Genomic DNA, 15170 nt, shown 5'->3' on the forward strand with positions numbered 1-15170 from the left:
TAAAATCATCAGCCCGGAGTTTGGGTCTTGGGCGCAGTTGGGTGTTCCAACAGGACAATGACCCCAAACACACGTCAAAAGTGGTAAAGAAATGGCTAAATCAGGCTAGAATTAAAGTTTTAGAATGGCCTTCCCAAAGACCTGACTTAAACGTGTGGACAATGCTGAAGAAACAAGTGCATGTCAGAAAACCAACACATTTAGCTGAACTTCACCAATTTTGTCAAGAGGAGTGGTCAAACATTCAACCAGAAGCTTGTGGATGGCTACCAAAAGCGCCTTATTGAAGTGAAACTGTGTGTAAATGTAACCAAATATTAACAGTGCTGTATGTATACTTTACCCAGCAGATTTGGTCACATTTTCAGTAGACCCATAATAAATTCATAAAAGAACTAAACTTCAGCTCCAATCACTATCACAAAAAAATAAGAGTTGTAGAAATTATTGGAAACTCAAGACAGCCATGACATTGTGTTCTTTACAAATGTATGTAAACTTTTGACCACGTATATACATACTTTTTTTTTATTTATTTATTTTTTTTTTAAATATAGCCATATCTAATTTGAGTTCAATTAAAATACTGTAAAGAGGCTTCGAGCTCAGGAACACGAAGCCTCGTTCGGGGATCTACGGAATGAGACGAGGATGACGTCGACATCGTGACGCCGTCAATGTGCGCCCACAATTTGTTGCCTGTATCCTCAAATTATGGCGAGACAAAACTCTTGCCATCCCAATATCGAGGTAATGTACACGTATGTTTATTTTGGACGTTTTCCCAAACGTTTACCGTGTATGCATTTAGAATTCGAAATTCCCGCTCAAGACTTCACTTCTATCCTCCGTTTGCCCGTCTCTGTTTTGGCTGCAGCGAGCTAACTCGGCTAGCTTCGCCCTCAGGAGAACCACTAACTTATTCAAAAGACCCTCAAATTACACACTCGCTCTCATACGAGTAATACTTGCTGTTGTGTGTCGAAAAATAAGTAAATAACATCAATTAAGTGGTCTCTTGAGTTTGGCCAACGTATTTTCTCTCTTTATCTTAACATTTTATTGTTGTGACGGATTATTGCATTGTTCGTAAATTACTGCTCTTAAACTTGTATTTCGAGACTTTTAATACTGTTGTTTTATTTAGCAATATAACGCAACATTGACTGGGGTGTTACTATGTTAGTGCGTCGCTCAATAGGGAATTGTAAAAATGTATATAAAAAGTATAGATACTGCATGGATAGGTTTGCCAAACCTATTTTGAAGGATGCTGCTAATTTCAGTTCAGTGTCCAGTGTTTAAACTCTCAAATGTGAAAGGTAAGTGCTTAACAGAGTGTAATAATTGCTATGTAAAAAAACATGAAACTGTTTGTATTTAGTCTATAGATAAGTAATTTTACCAGTAAGTTTTGTCTGGTTTTTAATGTATATACTCTGATGATTAACTTGTGTGATGACTGTATTATGATGATAGTATATATTTGTACCATGAATTGATTAACGTGGACAAATCGACTTAAACAAGTTGAAAAACTTATTCGGGTGTTACCATTTAATGGTCAATTGTACGGAATATGTACTGAACTGTGCAATCTACTTATAAAAGTTTCAATCAATCAATCAATGCTTCTAAATATGAATTTCAATTGTAGTTGTCAGCATATATTACAACTTTCTTGCTGTAACTTCCACTAATCAAGGTTCTTGGAACACTGCCTACTAACTTGGGGTGGCTGATGTGGCCCGAAATCTGTATTGCAATATGTATTGCAGGCCCCTGTGATAAATATCTCGATATATTAATCTACTTGAACTGGAAATCTCATGTAAACAATATACAACATAAAGTAGCAAGAAACACGTCAATAATGCATACAGCAAAACATGTTCTAGACCAAAAATCACTCCATATTCTCTACTGCTCGCTAGTGTTACTATATCTGAGTTATTGTGTAGAAATATGGGGAAATAACTACAAAAGTACACTTCATTCATTAACAGTGTTACAAAAAAGATCAGTTAGAATAATGCATAATGCTGGATATAGAGAACATACAAACCCTTTATTCATGGAATCAAAAATAGTGAAATTCCACGACATAGTGAATTTGCAAACAGCTAAAATTAAACACAAAGCAAACTATAATCTGCTACCCAATAATATACAACAATTATTCTCAACAAAAGAGGAGGAATATAATCTTAGAGAAAAATGTAATTTAAACACTTAAGACCTTCAGTATATCAGTATGTGGAATTAAATTATGGAGTGGATTAAGCAAATAAATCAAACAATGTACTAATATGATCCACTTCAAAAAACTATTCAAACATAAAGTGTTTACAAAGTACAAACAAGAAGAACCATGATAAACATTCTGAATTTATTTCATCCATCCATTCATTTTCAAGATAATCTTACTTGTCTCACCATATGAATTATAACTTACTTAACCAATTATTATTTATTTATTTATTTTTATTGTTATTACTTATGGAGTATATTGTGAATAAATTGAGAACAGGGGTTGAACAAAAGTTTTAGCAACTGCAATGTAAAGGAAAAGGGGTAGGATTAAATACGCTCTGCTTCTTCCTACTCATTTTCGAACATGTTGAGTGGAGAAATTGGGATGTATCATGTTGTATGCATACATGTTCCAAATGAACTTAAACTCAACTCAACTCAACTCAACTACTTGTTAATTCACTGTTATGTCTGGTTACTCTCTGTTGTAAAATAGTTTAATCTACACTTGTGTTAAAATGTAATAAACATGCATTCTTTTGTTGTTTTCAATACATTAGTTTTGAGCAATAATACATATTTGGGTATTGATCCAATACCAAGTAGTTGAGTATTGATTTATACAGTGGTTCCCAAACTTTTTTCCACCAAGTACCACTTTAGGAAAAAAATGTCTCTCCAAGTACCACCATAATGACCAATGTTAAAATACAGTAGCATAGTAGGCCTAAGTATTAATTGAAAACAAGGAAGAGGTTTTATTTAACAAGTATATTTAATATTATTAGCCTTTTTTAACTTACACACGGTTTGAACAGTAACACTGTGTTTGAAAAAAGGAAAATAAAACACTGTATTAAGTGATTATTTAGCATACTGTTAGATGTCGACCGCGTACTGTAGTATAAAGATAACTGAATTGTACCAATACTGATAGCGATACTTCAAATTTCAAGATCATTGAATAATACAATTTTTGATCACAGTTGTAATCAGACAAAATAACACGATGGCGGTTTAACAATAACGGTTACATTTTTTAATTATAACCTAATATTGGCTCTGATTTAAAATATTTGGTTTTTGCCCTTACGGCCCTCCTATATCCAGGGACTTATTTCTCGAGTTTGTAAACAATAACAAAAATTACAGAAGATGTTTTGCTAGTAAAAAATATTGTTCTAACCAGTGTGGTATCAACCTGATAAAGTACTACCGGTACTTGGTATTGTTCTTGTCGATATTTGTTCCAATTCGCCCACCCTGTTTACATTCAAGAGCTCTAACTTGCGATTAGCAGTTAGCATATTCTCCTACAATGTGTAGTGTAGCATGTTTAGTTATTCCTCGTGCGCTTGGATTTGTAAGAAACTGTTTATTTGCTGCCATTGCGGCAAGTTGCACTCTAAAAAGACATTAGCTGTGAGCGAGGACACGACATTGCGGTGTGGACCCGGTCGTTCGCTTGTTGCTGTCAAATTTGTGGAAACAGCCAGAATGTGTCGTCAACATCCGTTATCACGATAGTATTAAAAGCTCTATCGTTGGCCAAATTTATATCGTATATATTCTATATTGCGCAGTTCTACTACTAACCAATGCCTCATTTATTCTAGTGATATCACTGTTTCTGTATTAATTCTCTGCTACTTTGTTTCTTCTATCCTATAGGAGACTCCGGTGGAGGTACAATCCTAAGAACAGTATATAGCTGCAGTTGAGCAACTCAGTAATCCCAATTTCTCATCTGTTGTACCTGTGACATTTAACAGGAAGACATAGAATACAACTGCTTTTCTTGATTCAAAAAACCCCAAAACAACACACTGTACCATACTTGGTAGTGAAGAAGACCAATAGGGAAAAGTGGAGTCTTTGGGATGGGGTTAAAGTGCAAAAGGAGGACGTCATGGTTCACAGCAATTCTGCTTCCCCAATGAAAACAACATCTATTTCAACTAATATAACTGAGGCAGCACCTCCTCCAGTGCTGCCTCTGAAAGATACTGTCAAAGACCTCACTCATAGCCCTGCAAAGCTCCTTGCCTCAGTTGGGTCAGATGTTACCCCCATTTCAGACACCACACAGCCTTCTACTCAGATTCCCGAAGATGATAAGCCCTCAGTTGTAACCCCGCTAATAGCACTTAAAGGGAATTTGCCGTCCGCTACACAGTCAACAAATCCCACTCAGGGAACAGTCAATGGCCGCACATCAGGCAGAAAGAGGGTTCCTAAGGCCTGTGACTGCTGTGGCCCCAACAGCAAAGGACACAATATCAGACCTCCTGGCAGAGGCAGAGGGAGGGGGAGGGGAAGGGGACGAGGTAGGGGAAGGGGAGCTGGATGGCACCTTCAGGACACCCCAAAAAGGCAAGACGGGGACAAGTTGTTGATAATTAATGACTTTGACCTGACGGAAGGTAAATTAAGGGAAACAAGGGAAGAAAATGACAACTATGGGAACAATAAAACCTCAAATCCACAGTCAGATTCTGCTGCTCCTTCAAATGTCCATGTCAGTCCTCCAGATGGACCAGTAACAAACTATGTTGTGCAAAAGAAGGAGAACATATTGACAGTCATTTCACGGGTTGCTGAAACAGAACGAAAAAAGATCGGGCAGGTGTTGTCCCCAGGAATGACTGGCAGAAGTATGGTGCTTGTAAGAGGGAGAGGAGGCGGTAAACCTGGCCGGGGAGGAATGGCAGGTCCTTTGGCATCGAAAATGATCATTGGAATCAAACAAGGTATTGGAAATGAGGTTGTTATCTGTTCTGAAGCCCAGCCGCAGATATACTGTACATTGGATTTATCACAGATTGGAAATAAAGATGAGATAAGTTTGTCTGCGACAAAAGCTGAAGAAACAATTGATGACATAACCATTTTGACCGAAGCAGGAAACGGAACACTTTGCTTATCAGGAGAGTCCACCTCTCCTTTAAGGCCAGGATGTCTTCCAAACCACGAATCGGAGATGCAGGTAGAGCAAGAGAATGAGAGGACAGACCTTTCATCCCTATGTTTATCACCTACTCTGTCCAATGGAAACGCCAGTTCACCCACAGACCTCGACCACAGATCCACACCCATGGACACGGACAATCCAGTGGCGGTTTGTTCATACAACGGTCCTATCGCGGTGTGCAGCAGTATGCACAGCTGCGCGCTGAGAGACCACAGGTTGTACTGTCAGCCTGGAACCTGGGAAAAAGGGGAAACACCCAATGATGATCTGTCAAATGAAGCAAATGCACAAGAGACGGATGCAACGGCACAGAATGGTGATAACCTGGAGCGGCTTATTCATTTGGTCCATGGTAAGATCGGTTTTGGATAGGGACATTCCATCAGGGTTTTATGCTGCCAATACCAATACCAATAACACGTAATGTACATTTTTCAATGTATTTTTGGTGAGTGTTATTGACAGTTTAACAATATTTTAACTAGTTCCTTTTTCTTTTATTACATACAATTGTTTTATTGAAACAAAGTCAGTAGTACACCATAACTAAACAAAAGCAAAAACTATCTCTACTCATCTAAACTCTTTTGTTTTTCTGTGTCCAGGGAATTATTCCCCGAGTTTGTAAATATTAACAAAAACAACGAAGTGATTTTAAGAAATGTAAAGATATTGTTCTGATCACTCTAGTATTGATGATATACTGACAACACCAATTTATAGATCGATTCGATCCTACTCTTACTTGTCGTGTACTAACTGCGACAATGCTGACACACTAACAGTTGTTGTTATAGTATTCCCTCTCTAATTCTTATTAATCTACAAACCCCGTTTCCATATGAGTTGGAAAATTGTGTTAGATTTAAATATAAACGAATACAATGATTTGCAAATCCTTTTCAACCCATATTCAATTGAATGCACTACAAAGACAAGATATTTGATGTTCAAACTCATAAACTTATTTTTTTTTTTGCAAATAATAATTAACTTAGAATTTCATGGCTGCAACACATGCCAAAGTAGTTGGGAAAGGGCATGTTCACCACTGTGTTACATCACCTTTTCTTTTAACAACACTCAAACGATTGGGAACTGAGGAAACTAATTGTTGAAGCTTTGAAAGTGGAATTCTTTCCCATTCTTGTTTTATGTAGAGCTTCAGTTGTTCAACAGTCCGGGGTCTCCGCTGTCGTATTTTACGCTTCATAATGCGCCACACATTTTCGATGGGAGACAGGTCTGGACTGCAGGAGGGCCAGGAAAGTACCCGCGCTCTTTTTTTACGAAGCCACGCTGTTGTAATACGTGCTGAATGTGGCATGGCATTGTCTGGCTGAAATAAGCAGGGGCGTCCATGAAAAAGACGGCGCTTACATGGCAGCATGTGTTGTTCCAAAACCTGTATGTACCTTTCACCATTAATGGTGCCTTCACAGATGTGTAAGTTACCAATGCCTTGGGCACTAATGCATCCCCATACCATCACAGATGCTGGCTTTTGAACTTTGTGTCGATAACAGTCTGGATGGTTCGCTTCCCCTTTGGTCCGGATGACACGATGTTGAATATTTCCAAAAACAATTTGAAATGTGGACTCGTCAGACCACAAAACACTTTTCCACTTTGCATGAGTCCATCTTAGATGATCTCGGGCCCAGAGAAGCCGGCGGCGTTTCTGGATGTTGTTGATAAATGGCTTTGGCTTTGCATAGTAGAGCTTTAACTTGCACTTACAGATGTAGCGACGAACTGAATTTAGTGACAGTGGTTTTCTGAAGTGTTCCTGAGCCCATGTGGTGATATCCTTTAGAGATTGATGTCGGTTTTTGATACAGTGCCGTCTGAGGGATCGAAGGTCACGGTCATTCAATGTTGGCTTCCGGCAATGCCGCTTACGTGGAGTGATTTCTCCAGATTCTCTGAACCTTTTGATGATATTATGGACCGTAGATGTTGAAATCCCTAAATTTCTTGCAATTGCACTTTGAGAAACGTCGTTCTTAAACTGTTTGACTATTTGCTCACGCAGTTGTGGACAAAGGGGTGTACCTCGCCCCATCCTTTCTTGTGAAAGACTGAGCATTTTTTGGGAAGCTGTTTTTATACCCAATCATGGCACCCACCTGTTCCCAATTAGCCTGCACACCTGTGGGATGTTCCAAATGAGTGTTTGATGAGCATTCCTCAACTTTATCAGTATTTATTGCCACCTTTCCCAACTTCTTTGTCACGTGTTGCTGGCATCAAATTCTAAAGTTAATGATTATTTGCAAAAAAAAAAATGTTTATCAGTTTGAACATCAAATATGTTGTCTTTGTAGCATATTCAACTGAATATGGGTTGAAAATGATTTGCAAATCATTGTATTCCGTTTATATTTACATCTAACACAATTTCCCAACTCATACGGGGTTTGTACTTATTTTAATTTCTTGTTAGTAGCCGCTTACTTTCTTCTGCTTCCATATCCACTTCTTAAACATTTACTAAACACTTGTGGTTAGAGTGTCCGCCCTGAGATCAGTAGGTCGTGAGTTCAAACCCCAGCCGAGTCATACCAAAGACTATAAAAATGGGACCCATTACCTCCCTGCTTGACACTCAGCATCAAGGGTTGGAATTGGGGGTTAAATCACCAAAAAGATTCCCAGGCGCGGCCACCGCTGCTGCTCACTGCTTCCCTCAGCTCCCAGGGGGTGATCAAGGGTGATGGGTCAAATGCAGAGGATACTTTCACCTGGTGTGTGTGTGTGACAATCATTGGTACTTTAAATTTAACTTATTTCTTGTTGTTGTTTGAATATGGTTAGCTTAGCTATTAGCATGCCTGCTTCTAATACATGATAATGATCTTTCGTGATCTTGTGATCATGTACTTTTTCACGAAAATCGTCCGATATCGATTGATTGGCACAACCTTAGTTTTGAAGGCCAGGAGGTATTTATCATGTCATCAGAGTTTTGTACATTAAGCACATGCTGTTAGAGGATGTTTGTTCTTTAAAATATGTCATGTTTTGTTGCCCCATTATTTAAATTTGCAAAGTCAGCGGTTGGTACACCTCTGCGTTGACCTGTCAAGAAGCGGGGAAATCTAATCCTGTGACAATGACGTATACATTTTAGAGTTTCTGGAGAGCTTCTACTTAAAATATGGCAGTTTCATTCCTGTCAGTGAGACAGATGTCCTGGATTACCTGAAGGAGAATGGCAACAGTGACGACCTCGCCAACAAGTTAGTGCATGTACACGCAACATGAAACGTTTGTCATCCACTCTGCTCACATCTTAACGCGTTTGTTGTAGGAGACTGAACGTCCTGGAAGAGATGAAGCGGTACAAAGCAGCGCTCGCCTCTGCACCTGTTGCTAGCTTTATGGTCATGTACAACAAACACACGTTGAGCCTTGAAGACCTCAGCACGCTGGAGGAACAGAATTGGCTAAATGACCAGGTAAGGAAAGGTTGCTACGCCAATCAATGACTGGGATGCTTGTAGCTCACATTTTTGCTTGCAACCTAAAGCATGACAATTAGCCAAGAGACTACTCTTATCCTAAAACACTCTTAAGTTGGGGCACTCCTAAATTGAGGGACCACTGCACATGTACAAACTGAAATATTATGTTGCTTTTGTGCACATTTATTACATGGTGACAATCAGTTAAATAATCTTTTATATTTCACTTTATGTCTCATTTCGTCCAGATTATCAACACATATGGAGAATTGATTATGGAAGCAACACAACACAATGTAAGTTATATCCTGTGAATGTGGATTATGGGTTTAAAAAAGACAGAATTGTACTTTAATAGTGCGTGTTAATGATGTTGTATGTTATAGTTTAAGTGTTTAATTATTTCATACCATTACTAATATGTATTGAATCCAGCCCTATGGTTTAAAAACATGTTTGGTTTCTAGGTTCATTTTTTCAACAGTTTCTTCCATAAGCAGTTGGTTGCCAAGGGTTATGAGGGTGTAAAAAGATGGACCAAAAAAGTAAGGAGACTGATGATGACTACGATGTTAATTAACATTAAACATTTTTTTCAATAACAGTTTTTCTTTGCGGGACAAATTTCAGGTGGATTTGTTCTCCAAATGGCTACTGCTCTTTCCCATACACTTAGAAATCCATTGGTCGCTTGTCACCGTCACCATGGCAACCAAGACCATCAATTACTTTGACAGCCAAGGCATCGTCTTCCGACACACCGCAGATGTGAGTGGCAGTGTACATGTACAGTTCTTTCAAAGCAAAACGCCACGAATATGACGAAAAAAATATAACATTTTTCATACGGACTGTAAAATGTTGTTTGGTTTTGTCACATAAAGGCTTCTTTTGCTTTCGCTGGTGCAGAAACATGCAGTCTCTGTTGACACAGCTGAAGACTTGTGGGGATCTCTTGGGAATCTTTCTACTGTACTTCAATTCAAATACATTGCATCGGGAAAGTATTCACAGTGCTTCACTTATTCCACATTTAGTTATGTTACAGCTTTTCTCCAAAATGGAATATATTCATGTGTCCTCAAAATTCTACAAACAATACACCATATTGACAATCTGAAAAGTTTTTTTAATTTTTTTTATGGATGGATTAAAAATAAAAAAAGTAAATAAATCACATGTATTCACATTGTCTTTATGGGGTGTTGTCTGTAGAATGTTGAGAACAAAAATGAATATTCCTTTTTGGAACACGGCTGTAACATAAAATATGGAAGAAGTGAAGCGCTGCGAATACTTTCCTGATGGACTATACACGTCCTGATATTTTGGCGAAATTTTAGATCAGGGTGTTTTGAGAGGTCAATTCAACAACATTATGTGATTGTTTCTTCACCAACGTGAGCGCCACATCATTGGCAATTGTTCCTTTTTAATTGTTGTCACCTCTATGGTTGGATGTTATTTTAGGAAGAGTCATTGTTGCTCACTGTTGTGTGTCTGTGGTCCCCTGTTAGAACATCATGAAGTATCTTCAGTCAGAAGCCCAAGAACAGAAAAAGGCTGATTTCCTGAAAGGCTGGAAGATTGCAATCATCAAGGTAACTACATAATAGACTATGTATACTCAAGACACTATTACTACTACAATGGCATTTAGCTCAATAAAAATGTGATTGCACAGTTATCATGTTCTACACATGTATTAGACAACCACCATGTAAGGTTTCTGCCACAATTGCCCCAATTTAACAATCATGTTTTAAATGTTAATACAATAGTAATACACTACTACACCGAAAAATAGTTTTATTACTAAAATATATCAACATTTATAATTGTTAAACACTTAGTTTAAAACGTATATAAAAACAACATTGAAGCTCGTAGAGCACATTATTATTTATGGATTATTAGGGGTTGATATTAGTCCTATATCGGCAAGAAGAAAACAAGTAACGGATTATATCGGCGAGCATCTAAAATCTTCAATACAAGCAGTCCTGTTGTGTGTTTACTTGTGCATTGCTGGACAGCAAGTTAACAGCTAAATGTCCTCCAATAAGCACGCACACAAGGATAGTCTTTTCTTGAAATTTAGCCAAGTAATTTACAAAAGGTAAGCATTGTAGGCTAAATGCTATTAAGAGCAAGCAGCTACACAACAGCGAAGCAAAGAATAGCACACGAGCTATATATACGTAAGAAGTGTCCTTAATTGAGCAAAATTGCAGTTTAAAACACCACATTTGTCAATATAAACACAAAAATATCAAAGCAAATAAATCAGATAATTATAGTTGCATATTACTTACAAATACAACGTTTCTGAGGAGGAAGCATATTAGAAAGTGAAGTGAATTATATTTATAAAGCCCTTTTTCTCTTGTGACTCAAAGCGCTTTACATTGAGAAACCCATTATCTTTATTTAAGATACATTTATACCAGTGTAGGTCGCACTGGGAAGCGTCTTGCCCAAGGACACAACGGCAGCAGCTAGGATAGCGGAAGCTGGATTTGAACCTGGAACCATCAAGTTTCTGCCGTCCGCTCTACCATATGAGCCACGCGTACACCAAAAGTTTTCAGGAACAAATGCGTCCGCGTCATTCAATATATTGCGTAATGATCTTGGCTTAATTAGTTATTGTGGCCACTAGCGGCGTCAAAAAAAAGAAATTCCACTCTACTTGAACTTAAAGACAGCATAAAGTTTGTCACGACATGTTTGGCTGTACGATAACCGAAAACTGGGGCAAACTTTTGGTGAAAAGCTAATTATACGAGAAAGTTAGACAAATAAAACCAAGGGTACAATTAAAGTTCGATATAACGTGTGTCCAATATAACGCAATGTTCTATATAAATCGATCGTGCCATAGATCCCAGATTTTCCCCCGTTTTTTTCTGCAAGAGTCAATGGTGGGTTTTTTTACCAAATGATCGCGTATTTACATTACTGTTATGACCGGTCCATCGCAGTCATGTCCTGTGTTGGTTTACAGTTTACAGTTATACGTCTTGATTACTACACTTCCACCTTCTTGTTGCACCATTTGAGTGCCAGTTAGCTTCACGCCAGGCTAATGCCCTGTATGTTTTTGTGCCTCGTACTGGAATTAAAAAAGCATTCTTACCTGCAAGCTGCTTCCTACTGTTCTTTGCATCCTGGGAGACATGACCTTTGCAGACATGTGACCAGATTGTAACACTTACACATTACATTTTTATGAAAAATTCCATTAAGAAGCAATAAAAAAACCAACTAAATAAAAATAACAAAATATCGACCCAGTGATGTCCAAAACTAGTTGGTGCCCACCCCGTTTAGTGACGTGCGAGCACAATCCACCATATACATCACGTGGGGGCATCCATGTGATCTATCCACCAAGCAGGTTCAGGCAGCCAAGCTATAGCGCATAACGTTTGCGAAAAAAGGGTAAAAACTAAGTCTTTCTATATAACGTGATCTTGGGAATAACACGATTGGTATGTTATGTACCGCAAAGACAGCATTATATCGAACTTTTGAGTGTATCCGCTTTTATAGTAGAATGCAAGAAAAAATTATGGTGCCAAGTGGAATACATTCCTGTCCTCTGGTGCATGCAATTATATTCAAATAACGTTGTATAGCTTTGTAACTGATCTCACTGACTCCTCAGGGTATTCCTCAGCAGAAGAACGATAGCGACTGTGGCGTTTTTGTCCTTGAGGTGAGACTTTCTTTTACCTTTTCATTTCAACTCCTCTCTCTTATCTCCTGTGCTTGTTTCATTCTCTTCCCATTTCCTCGTCTGTCTAAATATGAGAATGTCCAGTATCGGAAATGCATCCAAACTTATCATTCGACTCAGTTTTTTTGTTTTTTTGTTTCTTTCCTGCGTCTGCCAGTATTGCCGTTGTCTCTCGGTGAAGCAGCCCCTGCTGTTCAGTCAGGAGGACATGCCTCACATTCGCAAACGGATCTACAAAGAGCTCTGCGACCGACGCCTCAACTCTTAAAGGACTGAGAAATGCCCCCCTGAGCTCACCTTACCTATTTACATGAGGAGAGCTGCCAAAGCTTGGCAGACAGATCTTACTTTTAATGAGCGTCTGTTACATGAGATCCACACAAGAACTACTGACGTGGCCTCCTACTGATGCTGGACTCTTACGTTTTCACGTTGCCTTTTCTTTATGCATTTAGCATGGCCAGTCGCTCTTCTTCGGACCCTTTCTTGCTCGGACCAACTGCGTGGATTCCAAACGGAGCGGCCATTTTAAACTTCATGGCTTTTAAAACAGCGGCGCCTCGTGTCTTTATGTCTTCGAACATGTAATTTCGAGAAAAGGTGGTGCGATTTAGTGGACCAACCGTTCACCTAAAACTTGAAGATGGCCGTTGGGTCCTTTGCTTCCTGGACTGCTAATATTTGCACGGTTATCGGAGCTGAAGAGTTTAGAATATCAAACGATTGTACTGACCCCCGTAGCTATCCTTGCTGTCTCTGCAGGGCGCTGACTTCTTAGTATAGAAGCTGACAACAAACGTTGGCTGTGGCTGAAACAGGGATATACAGTATAGTTGACTCCCTTTTAGATTATCAGGTTTTTGTCAAATTACACCTAAACTTTTCTTCTTGAAAGTCCTCCTTTTTTATGAAGCTATTAATCAGATGTTCTAGCTCAATGTCCATCCATTTCTTGTTGTTGTTAGTTGGGTCTAGAGGAAAAGCTGCTAACGTTAAGGCCACAGCTCTGACATAAGTGTCAGCCAAGCAGTCTATCAATCTATCAAGTATTTAGTGTAGAAGCATTGAAAGAATCAAGTGGACCTCGCATATAATTCCAGTGTCCTATCCGTCTGTTTTTCTTCTTATAGTTTTATTACCACACTTAACTGTACTTTAATGACTGTAAATGCTCGCTTTTGGCTAAAAACACATTTTTATTGTTCTTAAAATGCCGAAACTGCTGCAAACGGGTTGCTTTTCCTTCTCTCTTTTTTTTTTCTCTGTCTCTCTAATATGTTTTTGATAAGGTAAAAATTGAGGCAACAAGCAGTAGTTGTATTGAAGATGTTTTACCTGTACTTGAACAGATCGTTTTTTTAGGGGATACAATCCTTCAGATAAATATTCAAACATATTGAATTGTGTGTTTTTTTAAGATAATTTATTAATCAGCTGATCTGATTTGTAATTCTGAAAACTGCGCTTCTATAGTTTTTGCATGATATCTTCAGATTGCTATAATATGTGGTGATGGGTTTATATAATCATTATATTATAGAACACATTCTTGAGAAACAAATTAGTGTGCAAAAGACAAAAAGGACATATTTATTACAAAGTGAAGGGTTTATTCAGAATAAACAAAAATATGACAATACAGTATGTTTTTAATGTGTATTGTTGAAATGCTCGAATCAGGCCGGGAACATGATTGTGATAGTTGTGCTATAATGCAATGGCTGGAAGATCATAGCAATTATTGTGGCAACGTATTAACATACATGTTCTTAGGCTATTGTAATTTTTACATAGTTATATAAGTCAGTAATTTACTACTGCACTACTAACATTGACCACAAGGCAGAGCACTAAATCAAGATTTCGATTTACTATTGCTTTATTTTAATTAGATTATTTGTTTCTTGAGCTTCTCCAATAAGAGACATTAAGCTTTTGAACCTACAAAAACAAGCATCTGGAAACTTTAAATGTATATACTTGTTTATTAGAGCGATACATCACCAATTATACAAATATCATTTGAGAAAGGTTTAGCGATATTGTATTTGTTTTAAAATTGAAAAAAAACACTCACCAAGTAAAGCAGGGGTGGCCAAAACTCAGTTATAAACAAAAAAAAATAAGGTTCCACATGGACAATCATCTAGGGTGGCTTTCTCTAAGGGGCGCCACAAGGATGAAGGGGGACCAAAAACATTTACAGAAGCCCAGCTCCCTTGCCCCCCATATTGCTTATAAGAGTGGATACATCCAAACTAATAAGAGACAATAAGAGATAATTAGAAATTGACATCTTTGTGAACATAAACAAGGAAGTGAAGTGAAGTGTGCAACGCAGGCACACATTCCCAATGAAATTAACGCGATTACAACATTGCAACATTCTTAAGGCAGTGGTGGTCTCTAGCATGTGTATGTGTCTCTATTTCTTTCATAATGGTTTAATGAAGCATTAAGATTTCAAATTTTGCTAGGGAGTCTTTGATCGTCCTACAGTTGTGCTATGAGGTGCTGAAGTTGAACCTTTTGTGTAACTTTCTACGACACTGCCAAAGCTTAAAGGGGACCGATGATGATTTTCATTATTTTCTACTTATAATACAATGTTATATTTTAACAGTGTGCATATTAAAAAGATGAAATCCGGTACTTTTGGATAGGTTGGGTTGTAACTTCATTTGCAATCTGGGAACGTCTCCACAAACAGACATCTTGCAGACAGACTCAGAAAACG

The 15170-nt window shown here is 38.1% G+C and overlaps 1 protein-coding gene across 1 annotated transcript; it reads left to right on the plus strand.

Moving 5' to 3' along the window:
• Positions 1–606: 606 nt before the first annotated feature.
• Positions 607–13829, plus strand: LOC133616467 (uncharacterized). The gene is made up of 10 exons (XM_061975780.2): positions 607–750; positions 3925–5576; positions 8358–8466; positions 8538–8685; positions 8940–8987; positions 9159–9236; positions 9322–9459; positions 10209–10292; positions 12362–12412; positions 12591–13829. The coding sequence occupies exons 2-10, from the start codon at positions 4163–4165 to the stop codon at positions 12699–12701; spliced, it is 2181 nt and encodes a 726-aa protein (XP_061831764.2). The 5' UTR covers positions 607–750; positions 3925–4162; the 3' UTR covers positions 12702–13829.
• Positions 13830–15170: the final 1341 nt, after the last annotated feature.

The sequence above is a fragment of the Nerophis lumbriciformis genome, linkage group LG14 (assembly GCF_033978685.3).
Source record: "Nerophis lumbriciformis linkage group LG14, RoL_Nlum_v2.1, whole genome shotgun sequence".
Classification (NCBI taxonomy): domain Eukaryota; kingdom Metazoa; phylum Chordata; class Actinopteri; order Syngnathiformes; family Syngnathidae; genus Nerophis; species Nerophis lumbriciformis.

Excerpts from the sequence above, each read along its gene's own strand:
- LOC133616467 (XM_061975780.2), top strand. The coding sequence starts at position 4,163 with ATGGTTCACAGCAATTCTGCTTCCCCAATGAAAACAACATCTATTTCA. Across the intron at positions 5,577-8,357 it reads GCTTATTCATTTGGTCCATG|AGTTTCTGGAGAGCTTCTAC; the intron begins GTAAGATCGGTT and ends TATACATTTTAG. Across the intron at positions 9,237-9,321 it reads TAAAAAGATGGACCAAAAAA|GTGGATTTGTTCTCCAAATG; the intron begins GTAAGGAGACTG and ends GACAAATTTCAG.